The 23,023-nt window shown below is 42.7% G+C and overlaps 1 protein-coding gene across 4 annotated transcripts in view; it reads left to right on the top strand.

The window, feature by feature from the left end:
- The window catches only part of ULK4 (unc-51 like kinase 4), a 582,128-nt gene that overhangs the window by 382,056 nt on the left and 177,049 nt on the right, over positions 1-23,023 (top strand). For all 4 annotated transcript variants that reach the window (XM_047874598.1, XM_047874600.1, XM_047874597.1 and 1 more), the window contains one exon: positions 19,034-19,200. In XM_047874598.1, coding sequence (XP_047730554.1) covers positions 19,034-19,200 — 167 coding nt within the window. The remainder of the gene's footprint in view (positions 1-19,033; positions 19,201-23,023) is intronic.

Genomic DNA, 23,023 nt, shown 5'->3' with positions numbered 1-23,023 from the left:
CGTATAGGTGTCTGTCAATGTCATTGTTTCTCTGCATGACTTATCCTGATACCTGAGTTTTAGCTTTGGAGTATTGATTTATAAATAATAGTACCAGTTTGTTGCCCTGTGTCTTTATGGATTGTACGGAAATAATTTTCCCTGTGCAGTTTTAATAGGTTTGAAGTCAATGAATACTACTTAATATTCATTTGCCACATTCTGACTTATAAAGTATTAGAGCCAAGAGAAGCTTCCAGTATCACAGAGGGCTCCTTCTTGAACTTCTCACGAGGAAATTAAGGCTCAGGAAAATGGAGCGAGGTGACTGCAGTCAGTCCCTCTGTTAGGTCCCGATAGTGCTGAGACCAGCATGTGGGGCTCCCAGTCCAGCGGGCTTCCTGTGCTCTAGTTTGAATGATACATTGTCCCTATTTTTGGCCAGCCAAAGATGAGCCGGTTCATAAAACGTTTCCCCTAAAACGATACAGTGAATGTAGAGTGTCTCCAGTATTTATCCGCCCCAGGTTCTCAGAGTTCCTGTTCATCAGCTGCTACAGACTCAGAAGTACATCTTATCGGGAGGAAGTGGCTGAGGACTTCCCGGTAAAGACGGCAGACCCGGCCAAGGGAATCACTCTTGCTCTCTCCTTGTATCCGTTTCCTATGGCTGTGGCTGTTGTAACAAAGCCACAAGCTTAGGTGCTTAAAACGACCCAAAACTAAAAAAAATAAATAAAAAATAAAACAGCCCAAAACTGTATTCTCCTACAGGTCTAGAGGTCAGAAGTCTAAAGTCAGGTTGTTGGCAGGCTTCATTCCTTTTGGGGGCTTCTGTTTCTTTGCCTTGAAAACCCAAGGCGAAAAGCTTCTAGCTGTCGCCTGCGTTCCTTGTCTCTTGGCCCTTCTTGCATCACCACAACCTCGTGCTTCTGTCTTCAAAATCAAGTTCACTCTCATTTCCTGCTTCCCTCCTACAGGAACCCTTGGGATTACAATGAGCCCGTTTGTGTTATCCAGGATAGTCTATCTCTCCAAGTCCTTAACCAAATCACATTTGCAAAGTTCCCTTTGCCATATAAGGTGACAGTCACAGTTTCCTGGGATTAGGATATGGATATCTGTGGGGGAGGGAGCACTGTTCATCCTACCACACTCCGAAAACACCATTAAAATGAGAGTCAAGTCTTCGAACTGATTTAACTCTAGAGAAAACATGAAGTTGCCCAGGAAAGGAAAAATAATTAGTTTTCCGTGTGACTTAATTGGGAATAATGTTTATACGGTCATAGCAATGTAGTCACTGACCGTCAATCTGATTGAAAGTAAGAGATAACTATAGTGGGGGGACGAGGAGGGAGAGTTGTTTGCATGTGAGTAGGGGGTGGGGAAAGAGCCACAGCTTCCTTACCGCATGGGAGGAAGTGAACCCAAACAATGCCAAGTGTGTATCATTTAGAGAAATAGAGGTCAATAACAAGTAGTTAAAACAAGGGAAACTCAGTTGCCTCTGGGGAGAAGAAAGTGACCTGGGATTGCAGTAAGACTTTTGACTCTGAAAAAAATAAAAAATTAAACAATGCATATAGATTGAAAGAAAAGGAAGGTGAGGGGTATGGATAGGGCATGGAGTCCAGAAAGCATGCTTTTGAAGACGACTACGTAACATGAAATTTAATGCCGGGGAGACTGCTGCTCTGTCCCACTAAGAGAAGATTTGAAAAAACAGTTCTAACTCCCAGTCCACTGTGCTGGTTAGGACTCTTACCTACGTACGTCAGAAACTTAGATTAGCCACATGAAAAGAGCAGATGTCTTACCAGTGAGTGCGTATCTGGTGGAACTCAAGCCAAGAATCGCTCTTGGGCCCAGAAGCAGCTAGAGCCAGAGGCCCAGAGGCCCAAATGTGACCCTTGGAGCCCCTGCCCTGCCAGGTTTCCCCATCATTTTCCTTGCCGTCCTCATTACCGCCTAGTGTTGTTTGCTCCTTGGTCGTTGAGATGAGGCATCGCCACTGCCACTCTCCGTTTCAAATGTCGAAATGTGTTCCTTAGAGAGGAACTCTTGCCTTTGCCGCCCCTTTTCTGGAGCTGTAGGGGAAGGAGACAGTTGGCTGTGGCTGGGGATAGTCACTTTGTGTAGAGTGGCTGCTACAGAGCAACCAGGTGGCGCATGAACTTCACCCTTTCTTCCTGGGATTGTTAACTGTGTGATAGAGATTTATTTATTTATTTATTTACTTACTTACTTATTTACACACACACACACACACACACACACACACACACACACACAGAATGTGAGCAGGGGAGGGACAGAGACAGAGGGAGACACAGAATCCGAAGCAGGCTCCAGGCTCCGAGCTGTCAGCACAGAGCCCGACGTGGGGCTCGAACTCACGGACCGCGAGATCATGACCTGAGCTGAAGTCCGACGCTCAACTGACTGAGCCACCCAAGGCGCCCCTGGAATTTGATTTTATAAAGAGAGGCTGTACAGTTACTTAAAAGAACTAGTTAGCACCATATCTATATATATAACATGGTAAGACATATAAGTCTCTGATAGATTCTTCAGTGAAAACTAGCAAGGTATACTGTCTTCCATGCATATTTATATGTGTGTTGTGTATGTTTCACAGGCCCCCCTACAGCGAACCCTTATGTATGGTGAGTTTCGAGGATACGGGATGTTGGGGAACTTTGTATTGTCTGTGTTGTACTTTTTACATACAAATGCATACATTTGTATTAATTGAACTTTTACAGAGTATAAGAAAAAATGACAAGAGTGAACTGGATCGTTACTCCCTCTGCCTGACAGCACCACGTGGGCATTTTATTCCGTGATCTGTTTCACACATGGATATCTTTTTTATGGGCCCTGAAGGAAAAGGACCACGTCTTGAGTTTTTTCCCCTAGCTCCTTTATTGCCGAGCACTGTAAAATTTATATTACAAATGCTCAGCATATTGCGTATGAACCAGGGGCTGAATGAATGATGCCTGTTTTCTCTTGAATGTTTACCTGCCATCTCAGAGATCACAGGGAAGGACAAAGGGGAGGACAGAAGATCTGGCGTGTGGAACTCCAGAGGATGTGCTCCAGCCCAGGGCCCAGCTCGTAAAAGCCACTTCATACGTAAGCCAGCAAGTGCTGCGCTGATGTCAGAATTCTGTTCGAAAAAGCTTTCACGCTTTCGGGGCAGACCCTGGGCTGTGTCGCTGCTCAGCGAGGTCACACTCCCTCCTGAGAAGGTGTCCTTCCCTGTTCCTCCCCACTCTCTTCCAGCACTTTGTGGGCATTGCACATCTATGATCAGTCATTTGTTGTTCTTTCATTTCCTGGTAGAAACTAGGAAGTTTACGCCCCTTTGAGTTAATAAAATTTACTCATTGAATTAGTCATAAATAATGTATCTGAAGGTCGGGATATGAAAGTAGCATCCGCTTCTACTTTTTGTGTTCTCCCTTTCAAAAATGGCTCCAGATATGTTTGTGGAAATCAGTTCTAAGCTACTTCAGCTATCCGAGTAATCAGATGGAGTATATATCTTCAGTGCATAAATCGCTCAAGTTTTAAACCTCTCTTTTCAATGACTTTGTCATGGAGCTTATTCTATCCAAAATTTCTCTCTCTCACGTATGCATGAGGGGGCAGGGGACACAGAGAAGTGGGCTTACATGTTGCTGAAATGCAGCATCTCTGCTTAAAACCGAAAAGGGCATTGCAGTCTCCTGGGACAGGTGACCAGAATAAATCGTATACTTGAAATAATTCACTACAGTGTTCTCCTCTGGGAGCCAAGTGCCAGACCAGTTCTGCCAGTGCTAATCATGGGGGTCTTTGGACCACTCTGGGTTTGGAGGAGCTGCGGCAAGTTGTTTGTAAGATACTCTCGTATGCAGAGTCCCTTCAGGTTTGGGGGCAAAATTTCTTTTAAGGTTTATTTACTTTTTGTTGGTTTTGTTTTCTTTTAAATTTTATTTTTTATTTTTTTAAATTTACATCCAAATTAGTTACCATATAATGCAACAATGATTTCAGGAGTAGATGCCTTAGTGCCCCTGACCCATTTAGCCCATCCCCTCTCCCACAACCCCTCCAGTTACCCTCTGTTTGTTCTCCATATTTAAGAGTCTCTTATGTTTTGTCCCCCTCCCTGTTTTTATATTATTTTTCCTTCCCTTCCCTTATGTTCATCTGTTTTGTCTCTTAAGGTCCTCATATGACTGAAGTCATATGGTTTTTGTCTTTCTCGGACTAATTTCACTGAGCATAATACCCTCCAGTTCCATCCAGGTAGTTGCAAATGGCAAGATTTCATTGTTTTTGATTGCTGAGTAATACTCCATCATATATACATACACACACACACACACACACACACACCACATTTTCTTTATCCATTCATCCATCGATGGATATTTGGGCTCTTTCCATACTTTGGCTTTTGTGATAGTGCTGCTATAAACATGGGGGTGCATGTGCCCCTTCGAAACAGCACACTTGTGTCCCATGGATAAATGCCTAGTAGTGCAATTGCTGGGTTGTAGGGTAGTTCTATTTTTGGTTTTTTGAGGAACCTCCATACTGTTTTCCAGAGTGGTCACACCAGCTTGCATTGCCACCAACAATGCAAAAGAGATCCTCTTTCTCCACATCCTTGCCAACATCTGTTGTTGCCCGAGTTAGCCATTCTGACGGGTGTAAGGTGATATCTCATTGTAGTTTTGATTTTATTTCCCTGATGATAGTGATGTTGAGCATTTTTTCATGTGTCGGTTGGCCATCTGGATGTCTTCTTTGGAGAAGTGTCTTTTCATGTCTTTTGCCCATTTCTTCACTGGATTATTTGTTTTTTGGGTGTTGAGTTTGATAAGTTCTTTATAGATTTTGGATACTAACCCTTTATCTGCTATGTCATTTGCAAATATCTTCTCCCATTCTGTCGGTTGCCTTTTAGTTTTGCTGATTGTTTCCTTCACTGTGCAGAAGGTTTTTATTTTGATGAGGTCCCAGTAGTTCATTTTTGCTTTGGTTTCCCTTGCCTCTGGAGACGTGTTGAGTAAGAAGTTGCTGTGGCCAAGATCAAAGAGGTTTTTGCCTGCTTTCTCCTCGAGGATTTTGATGGCTTCCTGTCTTACATTGAGGTCTTTCATCCATTTTGAGTTTATTTTTGTGTATGGTGTAAGAAAGTGATCCAGGTTCATTCTTCTGCGTGTCACTGTCCAGTTTTCCCAGCACCACTTGCTGAAGAGACTGTCTTTATTCCATTGGATATTCTTTCGTGCTTTGTCAAAGATGAGTTGGCCATATGTTTGTGGGTCCATTTCTGGGTTCTCTGTTCCATTGATGTGTCTCTTGTGCCAATACCGTCCTGTCTTGATGATTACAGCTTTGTAGTATAGCTTGAAGTCGGGGATTGTGATGCCTCCTGCTTTGGTTTTCTTTTTCAAGATTGCTTTGGCTATGCGGGGTCTTTTGTGGTTCCATACAAATTGTAGGATTATTTGTTCTAGCTCTGTGAAGAATGCTGGTGTTATTTTGATAGGGATTGCATTGAATATGGAGATTGCTTTGGGTAGTAGCGACATTTTGACAATATTTGTTCTTCGTATCCAGGAGCATGGAATCTTTTTCCATTTTTTTGTGTCTTCTTCAGTTTCTTTCATAAGCTTTCTATAGTTTTCAGTGTATAGATTTTTCACCTCTTTGGTTAGATTTATTCCTAGGTATTTTATGGTTTTTTGTGCAACTGTAAATGGGATCGATTCCTTGATTTCTCTCTCTGTTGCTTCATTGTTGGTGTATAGGAATGTACCCGATTTCTGTGCGTTGATTTTATATCCTGCAACTTTGCTGAATTCATGAATCAATTCTAGCAGTTTTTTGGTGGAATCTTTTGGGTTTTCCATATAGAGTATCATGTCATCTGCAAAGAGTGAAAGTTTGACCTCCTCCTGGCCGATTTGGATGCCTTTTATTTCTTTGTGTTGTCTGATTGCAGAAGTGAAGACTTCCAGTACTATGTTGAATAACAGTGGTGAGAGTGGACATCCCTGTCTTGTTCCTGACCTTAGGGACAAAGCTCTCAGTGTTTCCCCATTGGGGATGAGATTAGCGTTGGGTCTTTTATATATGGCTTTTATGATCTCGAGGTATGCTCCTTCTATCCCTACTTTCTTGAGGGTTTTTATCAAGAAAGGATGCTGTATTTTGTCAAATGCTTTCTCTGCATCTATGGAGGGGATCATGTGGTTCTTGTCCTTTCTTTTATTGATGTGATGAATCACATTGACAGTTTTACAGATATTGAACCAGCCCTGCATGCCAGGTTTAAATCCCACTTGGTCGTGGTGAATACTTTTTTTTAATGTATTGTTGGATCCAGTTGGCTAATATCTTGTTGAGGGTTTTTGCATCCATGTTCATCAGGGAAATTGGTTCCTAGTTCTCCTTTTTAGTGGGGTCTCTGTCTGGTTTTGGAATCAAGGTAGTGCTGGCTTCATAGAAAGAGTTTGGAAGTTTTTCTTCCATTTCTCTTTTTTGGAACAGCTTCAAGAGAATCGGTGTTAATTCTTCCTTAAATGTTTGGTAGAATTGCTCTGGAAAGCCATCTGGCCCTGGATTCTTGTGTTTTGGGAGATTTTTGATTACTAATTTGAATTCCTTACTGGTTATGTGTCTTTTCAATTTTCTATTTCTTCCTGTTTCAGTTTTGGTAGTGTATATGTTTCTAGGAATTTGTCCATTTCTTCCAGATTGCCCATTTTATTGGCATATAATTGCTCATAATATTCTCTTATTATTGTTTTTATTTCTGCTGTGTTGGTTGTGATCTCTCCTGTTTCATTCTTTTTTTTTTTTCCTGTTTCATTCTTGATTTTATTTATTTGGGTCCTTTCCTTCTTCTTTTTGATCAAATTGGTTAGTGGTTTATCAATTTTGTTAATTCTTTCAAAGAACCAGCTTCTGGTTTCATTGATCTATTCTACTGTTTTTCTTTGGTTTTGATAGCATTAATTTCTGCTCTAATCTTTATTATTTCCTGTTTTTTGCTGGTTTTGCATTTTATTTGCTGTTCGTTTTCCAGCTCTTACCTAAGGCATAAGGTTAGGTTGTGTATCTGAGATCTTTCTTCCTTCTTTAGGAAGGCCTGGGTTGCTATATACTTTCCTCTTATGACCACCTTTGCTGCGTCCCAGAGGTTTTGGGTTGTGGTATTATCATTTTCATTGACTTCCATATACTTTTTAATTTCCTGTTTAACTTCTTGGTTAGCCCATTTATTCTTTAGTAGGATGTTCTTCAGTCTCCAAGTATTTGTTACCTTTCCAAATTTTTTCTTGTGGTTGATTTCGAGTTTCATAGCGTTGTGGTCTGAAAACATGCACGGTATGATCTCGATCTTTTTGTACTTACTAAGGGCTGATAGACCCAGTGTATGGTCTATTCTGTAGAACGTTCCATGTGCACTGGATAAGAATGTATATTCTGCTTTAGGATGAAATGTTCTGAATATATCTGTGAAGTCCATCTGGTCCAGTGTGTCATTCAAAACCATTGTTTCCTTGTTGAATTTTTGATTAGAAGATCTGTCCATTGCTGTGATTGGGGTGTTGAAGTCTCCTCCTATTATGGTATTACTATCAATGAGTTTCTTTATGTTTGTGATTAATTGATTTATATATTTGGCTGTTCCACATTTGGTGCATAAATGTTTACAATTATTAGGTCTTCTTGGTGGATAGACCCCTTGATTATGATATAATACCCTTCTGCATCTCTTGATACAGTCTTTATTTTAAAGTCTAGATTGTCTGATATAAGTATGGCTACTCTGGCTTTCTTTTGTTGACCATTAGCATGATAGATGGTTCTCCATCCCCTTCTTTTCTTTTTTTTTTTTTTAACATTTATTTATTTTTGAGAAGAGAGAGAGAGAGAGCATGAGCGGGGGAGGAGAGAGAAAGAGGGAGACATAGAATCCGAAGCAGGCTCCAGGCTCTGAGCTGTCAGCACAGAGCCCGACACGGGGCTTGAACTTACCATGAGATCATGACCTGAGCCTAAGTTGGGCGCTTAACCGACTGAGCCACCCAGGCTCCCCTCCATCCCCTTATTTTCAATCTGAAGGTGTCTTTAGGTCTAAAGTGGGTCTCTTGTAACAGCATATAGATGGATTTTGTTTTCTTACCCATTCTTTTACCCTGTGTCTTTTGCTTGGAGCATTGAGTCCATTGACATTTAGAGTGAGTACTGAAAATTATGAATTTGGGGCGCCTGGGTGGCTCAGTCAGTTGGGTGGCTGACTTTGGCCAGGTCATGATTTCCCAGCTTGTGAGTTTGAGCCCTGTGTCTGGCTGTGTGCTGACAGCTCAGACGGAGACTGCTTCAGGTTCTGTGTCTCCCTCTCTCTCTGTACCCCTCCCACACTCATGCTCTCTCTCTCTCTCTCTCAAAAGTAAACATTAAGAAAAATATGAATTTATTGCCATTATGTTGCCTATAGAGTTGGAGTTTCTGGTGGTGTTCTCTGGTCCTTTCTAATCTTTGTTGCTTTTGGTATTATATATATAATAATTTATTGTTTATACTTATAAGTTTTATAAATATTATATAAATTTATGTATGTATATATTTTTTCCCATCTTTTCTCCCCTCAGAGAGTCCCCCTTAAAATTTCTTGCAAGGCTGGTTTAGTGGTCACAAACTCTTAATTTTTGTTTGGGAAACTTTTTATCTGTCCTGTTTTCAATGACAGCCTTGCTGGATGATGAAATCTTGGCTGAATATTTTTCTAATTCAGCACAGTGAATATATCCTTCCACTCATTTCTGGCCTGCCAATTTCTGTGGATAGGTCTGCTGCAAACCTGATCTGTCTTCCCTTGTAGGTTAGGGGCTTTTTTCCCCTTGCTGCTTTCATGATTCTCTCCTTGCCTGAGTGTTTTGTGAATTTGACTATGATATGCCTTGTTGATGGTTGGTTTTTGTTGAATCTAATGGGAGTCCTCTGTGCTTCCTGGATATTTATGTCTGTGTCTTTCCCCAGGTTAGGAAAGTTTTCTGCTATGATTTGCTCATGTAACCCTTCTACCCCTATTTGTCTCACTTCTTCTTCTTCTGGGCCCCCTGTGATTCAGATGTTCCTTTTTAATGAGTCACTGGTTTCTCTAATTCTTAAATCATGCTCTTTTGCCTTCATCTCCCTCTTTTTTTCTGCTTCATTTTTCTGTATAAGTTTGTCCTCTGTATTGCTGATTCGCTGGTCTGCCTCATTCATCCTTGCCGCCGCGGCATCCATCCGTGATTTCAGCTCAGTTATAGCATTTTTAATTTCATTCTGACTAGTTTTTACTTCTTTTATCTCTGCAGAAAGGGATTCTAATCTATTTTCAACTCCAGCTAGTATTGTTATTATCGTGATTCTAAATTCTGATTCAGACATCTTGCTTGTATCTGTGTTGGTTAAATCCGTGCCTGTCGTTTCTTCATGCTCTTTCTTTTGGGGTGAATTCCTACCGAATTCAGTCGTTCAGGTTGTGCAGATTGTTGTGTTCATCCTCCAATCAGTTTTCTAGGTGTGTAGGATGGTTTAATGTTGGTCTGGCTCCATGTCATGGACGCGAGACACACAGAAAATTTCCATGCTGTTCCGCCATCTTGGCTCCTCCCAAGGTTTATTTACTTTTGAGAGTGACAGCATGAGTGGGCGGAGGTGCAGAGAGAGAGAGGGGTACAGAGAATTTGAAGCCGGCTCCCCACTGAGAGCAGCGAGCCTGATGGGGGCCTTGATCCCTGAACTGTGAGATCACGCCCTGAGCTGAAAGATGTCAGATGCTCAACCGAATGAGCCATACAGGTGCCCCTGGGGGGAAATTTTTTAATTAAAACATTAGCCTCTGTCATATTTGAGAAGGCCCAGCCTCTGACCATGAAGTAATTCCAGTATACAGGTTTGATAGATCACTTTATTTCAGTAGAATACACAATTTTCTGTTGTCCAGTCATTTGTGTCAAGTGAAACTTGTCCAGTGTCCCTCTCCGAAGTGGGGAAAGCCGGACTCCCATGGGCCCCGGTGTTTGGGCAGGGTGTGAGGGGGAAGGCTTGTGATGCAGAGTGGAAACCAACGCTCCAAGACAGGGGGTGTGCTGGGGGGCACAAATACATGGGGAGAGTTCAGGCCAGGGCACGGTATGGACACCCAGGATCTCTTAGGAAGGGGCTGGCATAACAGGCAGAAACCTGCACTAAGATAGTTCCTAAGTTTATAGCCCGAGAGATGGGACATATTTTCATTTGGGGTCATGTCTGTGTGGGGGTGGCTGCTCATTAACCCTCAACCAGAACAGGTGTCGTGTACCTGGGCGCTGTGGCTCAGGTTCGCAGTCCACAGATGGCTCCGTTCACCCTGCTGGCGTGCCCAGGATGGGCCTTGCCACTTTCAACTTCTGTGTTTTTCTGTTTTTAAAGCAGACTTTTAACTCAGCTGGTTTGTTGTGATTCTGCATTTGGTGGTACAGCACTGATCAATTTGGGAAAGAACGATTTTCCCACATCAGATTTCACGGATACCTTTATACTCCTCTTCCAGATTGTCTGCTCAGGTCGACTTTAATGAATCCTAGGGAAATGGCCACATGGTTGCATGATGCAAATACAAAATTATCCACAAGGAAGCCTCAATTTGGGGAGGTTACATTTGAATTTAGAATGTTGTATTCAAATCATAAATGATAGAAATATAAGTTGCTTTCAAAAGCTTGGGATTTCAAAGTAATACTCTCATATTATCTCTGCAACAGATTTTGAAAAAGTAATACTGTAATCAGGACACAATGACCGGACCTGGGAACAGCTCATGCACATTAATATTCCCAGAACATTAAACACTTGAAAATAATTTATGGGGATGACTCCTTTAGAGATTTGCTTATAATTAATACAAAATAATTCTTAGATTTTTTTTTGATGAGTTGGTTGTAATTAATGCAAAATAATGCTTGGGTTCCGTGGCTTAATGAGTTTTGATTTCTTTTGGAAGTGTTAGAGTGGAGTATTAAGAAGTTCTTACGATGGCGTTGGAGCAGGGGGCTGGGAAATGCTAGAGGGAGCACCATGTCAGATGCGTTTGTACAGCATCTCTCTGGAAGCTTATGCACAAGCAAGGCAGAAACCTTCTTGTGCTGGTCTACCTAGAGGGCTGCTTTTAGCTTTACTTCCTACCTTAGGTCCACCTGCCAGACCAGAAACAGAGTTGCCTGTGGCTTTCCCTGGGTGTTTGCCTCAGTGTTGAAAGATCAGCCTTGTAGCTCACCACCCATGAAGGAGGGTCTCCCTTTTCCCTTCACACAGGTACATACCAGCTAGCACGGATGGAGAGAGGCAAGAGATACAGCAAGGGGCTGTGCACTTGCCCAGGGGTCTGGAGCAGAGCTGACCTAAGCCACAGATAGCTACTAAATCCCAGACTGGGTCTGGATGAGAGAGGAGAGGAAGAAAAAAAAATCCCGAAAACAACAAAAGAATGTCCAGGCCTTTCCAATGAGTGGAGGCCTCTGGCTATGCTGTATACCAGCCTTCTTAGTGGAAGAAGAGAGTGGAAAGAGCCATACGTGCATGTCCACTGACAGTCAAATCACTTGGAAAATTTTCACTCTGGAGAATACAGCCCTGGAAATATCCTTGAACTTCACTTTCTTTGGAGGTGGAGTATCTTTCTCTTGATTAGCACTTCTCTGTGGAGAAGAATGAAAGAGCAGAAGTGGGAGAATGTTAACTCCCTTTCCCTCCCTTTGCCACCTCCTTAGATTTTTTCCTCCACTTTAGTAAGATGCATCATGTTTTATCTCATTCACGGAACTTTGCCAGTATTAGCTATCTAATCCTTGAGTCCCTGGGCATAAGGTGAGGGGACAGAGAGCAGTATCTCGCTTTGGTCCATTATGGCTGTCGGCAGCTGGTGTTGTCAGCCTTGTGCAAATGCACGTTCAAGCCCGCCCTTCTAAGAAGCAGTATTTCCTGGGACGCCTGGGTGGCTCAGTCATTTGAACTTCAGACTTCGGCTCAGGTCATGATCTCACGTTAGAGTCCCACATTGGGCTCCTTGCTGACTGTGTGGAGCCTGCTTGGGATTCTCTCTCTCTCTGCTCCTCCCGGACTGACTGCCTGACTGTCTGTCTGTCTGTCTATCTCTCTCTCTCAAAATAAATAAGTAAAACTTTAAGAAAAATGGTATTTCCTAACTCCCTCTAGGGGGAAATTCTGGACACAGTGTGGGAGCAGATATGTCCAAACCTACGGGTTTATGGGGAAAGTGCACCAAGAAAGATTGGCGTCTTGAAGTTTGACTTCAGGCCACAGGATTACCAGTGGCTAGCGTCAAGGGCCTGGAGATGACCCAACCGGTGAATTTGCCTCAGGCTTGGAACTGTGGCAATTAAACACCCTTGACACCTTTTTCTTTTTAAATTCTAGTCGTTCCTTTTTACCTATAGCATGATTATATTATCATGATTATTCCTTTATTGGTACCTTTTCTTTCCTCTATAACCCCTGCCCTGTCTGGGGTTTTCTCAGTGCTCCTTGTCTTGCTTGTCTGTCTTGACTACTGTTTGGGAACTTTTCCACTTTCCCTGCTCATCTTTGACTTCAGCCTTTCCCAGTCTTGACTGCCACCTGCTTTCTAGGTTTTAATCTCCAATTGCTTTTGGGCTTTGGCTTTTGTATATTATCTCAAACTTATCATGTCTTAAAAGCTAACTTGTGATTTCTAGAATACTTCCCATTTCTTCCAGTTACAATATAGTTCTCCTATTCTTTATTCACCCTTTATGGCCCTACCCACTATTGCGGTCAGGTTGCAAATCACGCTTCTTTAGTGATGTGTCTGCCTTCCTCCTTGTTCCCCCCACCCCACTTGATTATTGCATGACCACAGCAACCTACTCCTTGGCCTTCTGGTCTCAGTTCCCCACTGGTGGGTCCCAAGGGGCTCCATAATATTTATAAAAGTACATGGACTTGGGAGTTATACATGGGATCCCTTCACTTCTGTGACTTGTACTTAACTCTGTGACCTTGAACACGTTACTTGAGTGCTTGTTACTTGAGGTTTTGTTTTTGCATGTATGAAATGGAGATCTCAGCATCTGCCTCACAGAGCTGTTACAGAAGTCAGGTGAGGTGGTAAGTGTAAAAGCCAAGTAAAGGCCTATTGCCAGACACAGAGCAAGTGCTCAGTAAATGCTGCTATCATCCCAGCACAGGCTGCATCTTCAAAGTGTGGGAGATTTCCATCATCATAGAAGGTTCCATCCTGTCCCTTCCTTAGACTAAGCGACTACCATTCTGATCTCAATCCACATGGACACTTTTTTTTCAGAACCTTAGGTAAGTGTATTCATACCACTGAGTTTATACACCTGTTTCTGGTGTCTATCAGCCTCCTTTTTGGGATTCATTCATGTCGTTGTGGGATTCAGTGGCTCATTTCTTTTTGTGGCTGACTAGGATTCCATTGTATGAGTATATCTTAATCTATTCATCCATTTTCCTAGTGATGGACACGTAGGCTATCTCTGGCTTGGGGCTATTTCGAATAAAGGTCTAATGAGACTTTTTGTGGATACATGTTTTCATTTTACTTGGAAAAATACCTAGGATTGGAATTTCTAGGTAATGTACTAACCGTATGTTTAAATTTGTAGAAACTATAACTGGGGGCGCCTGGTGGCTCAGTCGGTTAAGCATCTGACTTCAGCTCAGGTCACGATCTCACTTTTCGTGGGTTCAAGCCCCGCATCGGGCTCTGTGCTGACAGCTCAGAGCCTGGAGCCTGCTTCAGACTCTGTGTCTCCCTCTGTCTCTGCCCCTCCCCCACTCATGCTGTGTCTTTCTCTGTCTCTTGAAAATAAATACATGTTTAAACAAATTATAAATGAAAACTGCAACTGTTTTCCATTAGTAAATGTGACAAAAGGATGTGGTCACTCCACATCCTTACCAACATTTGCTGTTGTCTGCTTTTTTCATTATAATTATTTCTGTTTGTGTGTGGCATCTCGTCGTAATTTTAATTTGCATTTTTCTCATGACTAATGATGAACATTTTTCATGTGCTTATTGACATATCTTTTGTGAACTGACTGGTTAAGTCTTATACCCATCTTTAAAATTGATTGTCTTTTTATTATTGAGTTGTAGGAACTGGCTGTGTATTCTGGATTTAAGTTCTTTATTAGATACCTATGTTGTAAATATTTAATTTTGTGATGAAGTTTAATTTACTCATTTTTAAATGATCCATGCTTTTTGAGACCTTAGAAATCTTGCCTGCCTCCTAGTTACAAAGATCTTCTCTTACATTTTATTCTAGAACCTTCACAGTTTTAGCTTTTATGTGTAGATCTATGTTCGTGTGAAAGTAATTTTGCATAGTATATGATGTAGTGGTCAAGGATTCCTTTCTTAATATGGGTACTCAGTTTTTCTATCCCTTTTTGTTGAAAAGAATTTTTTGTAAAGAATTGTTGAAATGTTTGTGACCATATACGTACGGGTCCATTTCTGGACACTGATACTGAAAATATTTGCATGAAGTCATTATTTTTCTCTAATAGGTGTATACTTCTTATCTCTATCTACTTAATCAGTGACTCAGTAGCAGAGTCACTGGTGCTCAGACCTTGGTTTCTAAATTCAGTTTCTTCTTGAAAGAAACTAGGGATTCTTGGAGAAGTAGCTAGTGCTCAATCTGAGGCAGGGATTTCTTATTTTTTGAAACCCTTCATAAAGCCTTTTATTTTATTTTAATCTATTTTCTTTAATATTTTTGAGCCAAGAATTCTTTTTACTTATTTATTTTAATTTAATTTTTTTTAATTCACATCCAAATTAGCATATAGTGCAACAATGATTTCAGGAGTAGATTCTTTAATGCCCCTTACCCATTTAGCCCATTCCCCTCTCCCAAAACCCTTCCAGTAACCCTCTGTTTGTTCTCCATGTTTGTGAGTCTCTTCTGTTTTGTCCCCCTCCCAGTTTTTATATTATTTTTGTTTCCCTTCCCTTGTGTTCATCTGTTTTGTCTCTGAAAGTCCTCATATGAGTGAAGTCATATGATTTTTGTCTTTCTGTGACTAATTTCACTTAGCATAATACCCTCCAGTTCCATCCACGTAGTTGCAAATGGCAAGATTTCATTCTTTTTGATTGCCGAGTAATAATGCACTGTATATAGACCACATCTTCTTTATCCATTCATCCATCGATGGACATTTGGGCTCTTTCCATACTTTGGCTATTGTTGATAGTGCTGCTATAAACATGGGGGTGCACGTGCCCCTTTGAAATAGTAAACCTGTATCCCTTGGATAAATACCTAGTAGTGCAATTGCTGGGTTGTAGGGTAGTTCTATTTTTAGTTTTTTGAGGAACCTCCATACTGTTTTCCAGAGTGGCCGCACCAGCTTGCATTGCCACCAACAATGCAAAAGAGATCCTCTTTCTCCACATCCTTGCCAACATCTGTTGTTGCCTGAGTTAATGTTAGCCATTCTGACAGGTGTGAGGTGGTATATAATTGTGGTTTTGATTTGTGTTTCCCTGATGATGAGTGACGTTGAGCATCTTTTCATGTGTTGGTTGGCCATCTGGATGTCTTCCTTGGAGAAGTGTCTATTCGTGTCTTTGAGGCGGGAGTTCTTAAGATGAACTTGGGACCTATTATAGCAGAAGTCAGGACACTTTCAAGGGGCTGTCAGTAGCCAAAAATGGAAACAAGTTGAACGTTTTTTTAAAAAAGTGATTGAATTAGTTGAAATCCATAAAACGTATTCTTTAAACATCCACTGTATTCACAATGATGCTACAAAATGAATTCATTAGTAACTGCTGGTAGTTTCTTGCTCCCCCACCCATTCCTCCATTAGTCACATTTGGTAATTGCTGATACTCCAAAATCATTGGTCTGAAAACTGGTAAATGGCAACAAAGAAACATTTATCAAACATCTCTGTTGCCTTTCCTTTACAAACCATATTTTATGATAACCAAATAGTTAAATGAAGATTCCTTATAGAGCAAAATGAACTGAAAAAAGTACAAACAGAATGATAGAATTTGAAACTTACTATATTGCCACCTCTAATGAAATGATGGGACTAGACAGTGGTCGTTAGTAGGTAACATTTGATGGGGAATTTTATAATGATTGGGTTAGGCTAACAACCCCTGACCTTGATCAATTTTAACATTGTTAAGTGTGGAATAGCCAGACGGTATATCCTTCCAGATATGATGCAATACAACATGCAGTGTTCCAACCCCAAGTATTATTGCCAAAATAATTGAACCTGAATTAAATGGAGTCTCCAGTCACTATAATTACCATTTTATAGGAAATACAGGGATAGAGGAATACCACCACAAGAAAACCTACAGGACAAGTGTTCTAACTTTTCCAGAAACAAAAGGCATGCAAATTGCAAGCAGAAGAAAGACTGTTAGACATTAAAGGAGACTTAAGGTCTGCAACCAAATGGAATGTGTGGACCTGGTTTATATCCTGATTTCAACAAACTAATCCTACAAAAGACAGTTTTGAGACCGTTGAGTTTTGGACGTAGGCTGTGTATTGCCTATATTAAGTAGGTTTCTTTTTATTGGGTGGTAATAATGCTAAAGAAAAGAACCCTTCTCTGTAGACTGTACAGAAGTGTTTACAGGAGATAAGATGATGTCTGGTATTTGCTTTAAATTCCTGAAAAAGATGAGGATAGATTAAACAAGATGAGCAAAAATGCTGATAATCATCGGAGAACTGTCTTGTGACTTTCTTTGTTTTCGTAATAAAAAGTTTAAATGAGAAAAACGTGTGCTTTGACCCTGAAGTGAACGTTCTGGAGATGAAGAACTTTGGATATAAGGCTGGGAATAGACCACTTGACATCGTACTAATGAGCTTGCTGGCATTATCACTGCTGTGAAGAAATATTTTGTGTCCTGCTTCATTTCTAATCTCCTGTGAGCACCTTCCCTGACAGCTGGTGACTTCAGCGTGTCAAGTCAGAGCTTGGCATTTGTTGCCTGCTTTTTCACACAGCAGGCTGGGAAGACTTTCCATCCCAGCAGGGACACGATGGCATTCGTTGTTTGCCCTCTTTCCTTGAAGACTGAGTGAGGTCGGGTAGATCGCTCCCTGTTGCCCACCAGCTGTTTAGTCTGAAGCAGCCTGGAGATGGGTGTCCAAGGGTCCACTGCCACCTTCTGAGGAGCCACGTCCTTCTCTGCTGTTCACAGAGTGAGACTTCACCAGTACTCACCCCTCTGCACCTCGGACCATCTACATGGAGGTCACAAAGTGATCACGCCCCCCAGAGGAAAACGTCTTGCAGCGTGCGTTTGCCACGTCCTGTGTTTCAAAGCCCTTCTGCCCTATCTGCAGCCCATGAAGGCCAAGTGCTGATTCATGGCATGCGTGTTAGCGATGCTGCCTAACTCAGACAAGAGCCCCTGGTCATGGACATGCCATAACGATCGCTTTGCTATGCTGTGTGTCATTGGTGATACATGTGATCACACCTTGTCATTGATAAAGAAACTTTGCCAGTAATTCATTCTACCTTCCCTTCAAGTGTATTTACCTTCAGCTTTGTGACTTGTACCGGTCTTTGCCATGAGCAGTACGACTTTGAATGAGGCCTTTGTAGTTTTGGTTCCTCTCTGCCGTTGGTGACAAAATTAATTACTTTCACAGTCCAAGATCTACTCTGTTTACTTGTCTAGGAGACCTAAATCGCTTTACTGGAAATGGCAGTGGCAGTGCTTGGAAACGAAAGTAAAGCTTAGATGGCTGCGCTTGGCAGAGTTCCCATCCAATTGATCATCTGGGAACTAGGGACAAATGGATTGCAGGACCAATGAAATCCAGCTTATGGTACAGCTCCTTACCATGCTCCCCCCACCAACTGCTGTGTAAAATACGCATTTTTGAAGATTCCCTTTTCCTAGAACATTCAGATGATCTCCTGATGCTAAAGGTCCTGTTCACCATTTTAGGTTGGTAACGCTGCAGTGCTGTATTTTCACCGCATTTACATCTGAATTTTTTTTTAATTCAAAGGCTAATGCTACATAATAGTATCAATAAAAATGCCAAATTAAGTGTAAACAGTAATGGCCCCTACCTGTGAAAATGTATTTTTTGTGACAGACTACATCAAACTGAAAGTTGCAGACCACCCGCACTGTTAATTTAATATGAGGTCTGCAGAGACACAACGGTAGAACCTGGAAGTTTTTAAATTCCAAATTTCTTACAATCATAGCTGATCTTATATTTCAATATATTTTTGGAATGCATGCCAAAAAAAAATGTTTCATTGGTTTATCCTCTTGGAATGACCCAATTACTCGTAGACCCTTATATCCCCTGGGTCCACCTGTTGTCCCTGACCTACACTGTGAAGAACCGTACTTTCAGAGAACCTGGGAGCAGGACGTTCATATGCAGCACGGGATCTTCCGGCGTCAGGCAGCCCTCTGTCCTTGTGAAGCCTGTTCATGTAGGATAGTGTTTCTCAAAGTGTGATTTGGGGAACCTTTGCATCATATCACCTGGGGAGCTTACTTAAGACGTGTATTCCTAGGCCCTGCCGCAGGCTCCTGAGCAGACTCTGAGAGTGAGGCCTGGAAACCTGCACTTTTGAAACTTTCCCAAGGGTATCTGGTATGAGTACAGTTGAAGGACTGCTTAGAGTTTATACAACGTAGAATACACATGCCTCTTCTGTTGGGTTTTGTGACACTTTATTGATTGATTGATTGATTGATTGATTGAGAGAGCGAGCGTGCGGGAGAGAGGGAGAGTGGGAGAGAATCTTAAGCTGTCTCCACACTCAGCATGGAGCCCGACTCAGGGCTTGATCCTGTGAACCTGGGATCATGACCTGAGCCGAAATCGAGAGTCGGATGCTCAACCAACTGAGCCATCCAGGTGCCCCTATGTTGGCATTTATGAGGCATGTTTTACCCTTTTTACCCTCAGGACTGGTCCGTCATGTCTGTGACCTGTTCACTGAAACTGCCACGCTGTGCTTGGATGTGGACAACAAGAACCACAGTGAGACGGCCGCCACCCTGCTCTTCTCCCTGCTCGATATTCTGCACGGCATGCTGACCTATACGGCCTGTGTCGTACGGCTGGCTCTGCAGGTATGGGACCTCCCCTCCCGTGTCTGGAGCACCGCACCATGTGGTGCTTCTTCTCTTTCATCGTCTCCTACCTAAGCTTCCTCTGTTGTGTCTTTATGTTTGAAAAAGAACGTATGATGCTGTAGAGAAAGACTACCAGGTAAGCCGTCTTTGGGCAACCAAGGTCAAGGACGGATAATGTGATCACGGAATCTGAAAGGAAAGCAGGAGAGGCCTATGGAAAGACCTAACCAAGCTCTGGCTGGGGAAGTCCCCCGATGGAGGGGATCATTTGCCTTACAGGCACCCTGGGGCCGGCCAAGCAGTGTGCCATCTTTCCTGTCTAGGGGTGGTGCTCCAGCCCACCCTCACCAGGATGAATTAGCTTGTTAGGGTCAGTGGATTGAGATTTTAGGCGCGCGCGCGCGCGCACACACACACACACAGACGCGTGCGTTTGTATACACACACATGCATACATATACAACACAAACTCTCTCGCTTTCTCTTATGAGCAATAACTAGGACTTTGAGGACTAGAAGTGTGTTCAGTGCCTATGGAAAAGTCAATTCACCCCAAACTATAACCTGGATTTACTTAGCATCGTGCTATAAGGAAGGCCAGGGATGCAGGTTTATTGAGTACTTTCTGTGTTGGATGTTAAGTGCCTGCACATGCCTATTTACCTAACCAACCGAGTCTGCTGATACGTAGATTATGTGAAAGCACACGGCCAGTGTGAATCCATGGCTGTATTTTAAATCCTGGTAAAATTGCAAAAGATGTACATCAGGTGGTAGCCACATCCCGCCTTGGGTGGGTGCAGAAGCTCGAGTTGAAAGCAAGCTGTTTTGGTTCTTTGCCAGGAGTCCTAGCAGTGGAGCCAAGGATGATTCCCCAGACCCTGGTTAACCTCTGTTATTCATCATTCTGATAAATGCTCTCGTTTATCCCCAGTTGAGCTGGTCAAGTGTTTAGCTTGTCTAGTGTGGTTTAATAAATAATTCCAAGATCCCCTCAGTAAACATGATAGCCAGTGTTTAACCCAATCTTGAAAAGCCGGTAGATGGAAATGGCCTTCACACTACCTGGTTGTTTTTATTTGCTCATCTTTAATGATAACAGCACTGTTAAGTACTTAGGAAATCCCAAATTATGGATTTCTCTTAGCTTGTCCTCTCTTTTCTAGAGTTTTTTTGGAGAATGTTGTTTCTTATTCCAGTTTTTTTTAATGCTTTTATTTATTTTTGAGACAGAGAGAGATGGAGCACGCACAGGGGAGGGGCAGAGAGAGAGCCAGACACAGAATCCAAAGCGGGCTCCAGGCTCTGAGCTGTCAGCACAGAGCCTGACGCGGGGCTCGAACTCACGGACTGTGAGCTCATGACCTGAGCTGAAGTCGGACGCTTAACTGACTGAGCCACCCAGGCACCTCTCTAATTTCAGTTTTTGTAGTGATTTTAGGTAATTCTTCAAGGTGCAGTCAATAGGTACTCTTGCAAGATGCTTTGATGATATCAATCTGTAACAGATTATGTTTTGTAGATTGTAGATAAAAAGGATCAGACGTTTAAAAATTCCACAACATTAGAAATCATTTTATTACAAAGGATAGATTTTCAAGGGTTTTTAAAAGAAAACTCCAGGGGCGCCTGGGTGGCGCAGTCGGTTGAGCGTCCGACTTCAGCCAGGTCACGATCTCGCGGTCCGGGAGTTCTAGCCCCGCGTCGGGCTCTGGGCTGATGGCTCAGAGCCTGGAGCCTGTTTCTGATTCTGTGTCTCCCTCTCTCTCTCTCTGCCCCTCCCCCGTTCATGCTCTGTCTCTCTCTGTCCCAAAAATAAATAAACATTGAAAAAAAAAATTTAAAAGAAAACTCCTTAGTACAAAATATTTTCTAATTCGTTTTTTTTTTATATTCTATTGTACCGATAGATCATTGTGTCTACTTCTTAAATTTCTTCCCCACCACTGTATATTTTACAGCTAACATCTTTCTAAATCCTCCCCCATAACATCTGCCATGTCTTGCTTTTGGCCTTGACCACCGACTTTGATCTTCATAATACCTGGTGTCAGTCTGACAGAGGTAGAGTCTTTGAGACTGAATCTGGGGAAAGGGCTGGGAAAAGAAATGGCATGTGTATCAAAGGCCCATCCTCCTTGAACACAGCCTGTAAGTACTTTCCAAACCTTCAGTCACCTCTTCCATTTATACACATGCTCCCCACTGGAGATTCTTTTGCATTCAAAACCTGATTTACTTCTAACAGGAACAACTGCAAAGTAGAAGAATTGAGGGTCGCCAGCCTTTAAAATGATAGGTGCCTAGCTTTTCTTTTCAGGGAGGAGAGTGATATGATTGATGCAGGAATATATACCATGGGAAGGCGGGTGTTCGAATCTCCATCAGGAGTTCAGTCCCTGCCTCCAACATGCCCTGTGATTCTAAATCGGTCCTAGTTTAACCTCTGGAGGGTCGTGTGGGAGAGATGTGGAAGCAGAGACAAATAGAGGCTCCAGATTGGCTGGCGTGGTATGGGCCTCGCAGGCTGAAATGCCTTGGATACAAGTCCCAGCCACACCGCTTTCTACCTATATGACCCTGGGCAGGTCTCTTCACCTGCTTAGTACTGTTTCCTCATCTGCAGAGTAGAAATGGTGAAACTGGGGGCACCTGGCTGGCTCAGTCGGTCACACTACCGACTTTGGCTCGGGTCATGAGTTGAAGCCCCGTGTCGGGCTCTGTGCTGACGGCTCAGAGCCTGGAGCCTGCTTTGGATTCTGTCTCTCCTTTTCTCTCTGCCCCTCCCCTGCTTGCGTTCTGTCTTTCTCTGTCTCTCAAAAATAAAAAAATAAATGTTTTAAAAAAAAAACAAAAGGTGAAACTGCTGTGCAGGGTTGTCCCAAGACTTTACTGAGAGACCAAAATGTATGCGAATATATGTAAATATGAGGTGCCTTGTATATACCCGGCTTAGGGAAGGTGAGCAGTAAATGGTTGCTGTATCACTAACAGCAAGAAGAAGAAAGGTGCACGCCTCACATTCCTGTTTACAGAAGGCTTCCTGTGGCCCATGACTTCCTCCTGTCTGTGTCCTGGCACATGGGAGGGTACTCGGGCCATGTTTCCTGACTAAACTGACTCCTAGCAGGCTTGTGAAATAATTTATGGTTTGTTTTTTGTACGCATTAGCCTGGAACAGGGCTGGGTTACTGTGACTTCAGCAGGGATCCAGAGAGGAAGGGTGTTAGCGGTCAAGGAGCTCGCAGTTTCGTCGGGAAGACCGTCACCACACAAATGGGGAGGAAATCATCATCCCGTTACGTTTGCGAGGGTGCGGCTGCTGGAGGTACGGGATGCCGCAGCGTGAAGGTGGGAGAGGAGAGCCTAACTTGACGGGGAGGGAGCCCAATTCAGTATGAACATCCAGGTCACCCGACTCCCCAGTCTGGTCCTTGACTATCATTTGTGAAGTGATGGAGAGCCATTAACCTGCTGTTTCCGTGCAGAGTTGGTGTTGCCGAAAGACTGAAATGTGGCCACGAGTCCCCCTTCGACTCACACGCACTTCAAGGCTATCCGTGGTGGAAGCCATGTTTTGAGTATATCTTTAATATTATTATTATTTTTAAAAATTCTTTTAATGTTAGTTATTTTTTGAGAGAGAGAGAGAGACAGAACATGAGCAGAGAGAGAGGGAGACACAGAATCGGAAGCAGGTTCCAGGCCCTGAGCTGGCAGCACAGGGCTTGACGTGGGGCTCGAACTCACGGACCACGAGATCATGACCTGAGCCAAAGCTGGACACTTGACTGACCGAGCCACCCAGATGCCCCTGTTT

The sequence above is a fragment of the Prionailurus viverrinus genome, chromosome C2, assembly GCF_022837055.1.
Source record: "Prionailurus viverrinus isolate Anna chromosome C2, UM_Priviv_1.0, whole genome shotgun sequence".
Lineage (NCBI taxonomy): Eukaryota > Metazoa > Chordata > Mammalia > Carnivora > Felidae > Prionailurus > Prionailurus viverrinus.
Note: the sequence above shows the minus strand (reverse complement) of the source record. Positions and strands in the feature narration are given on the sequence as shown.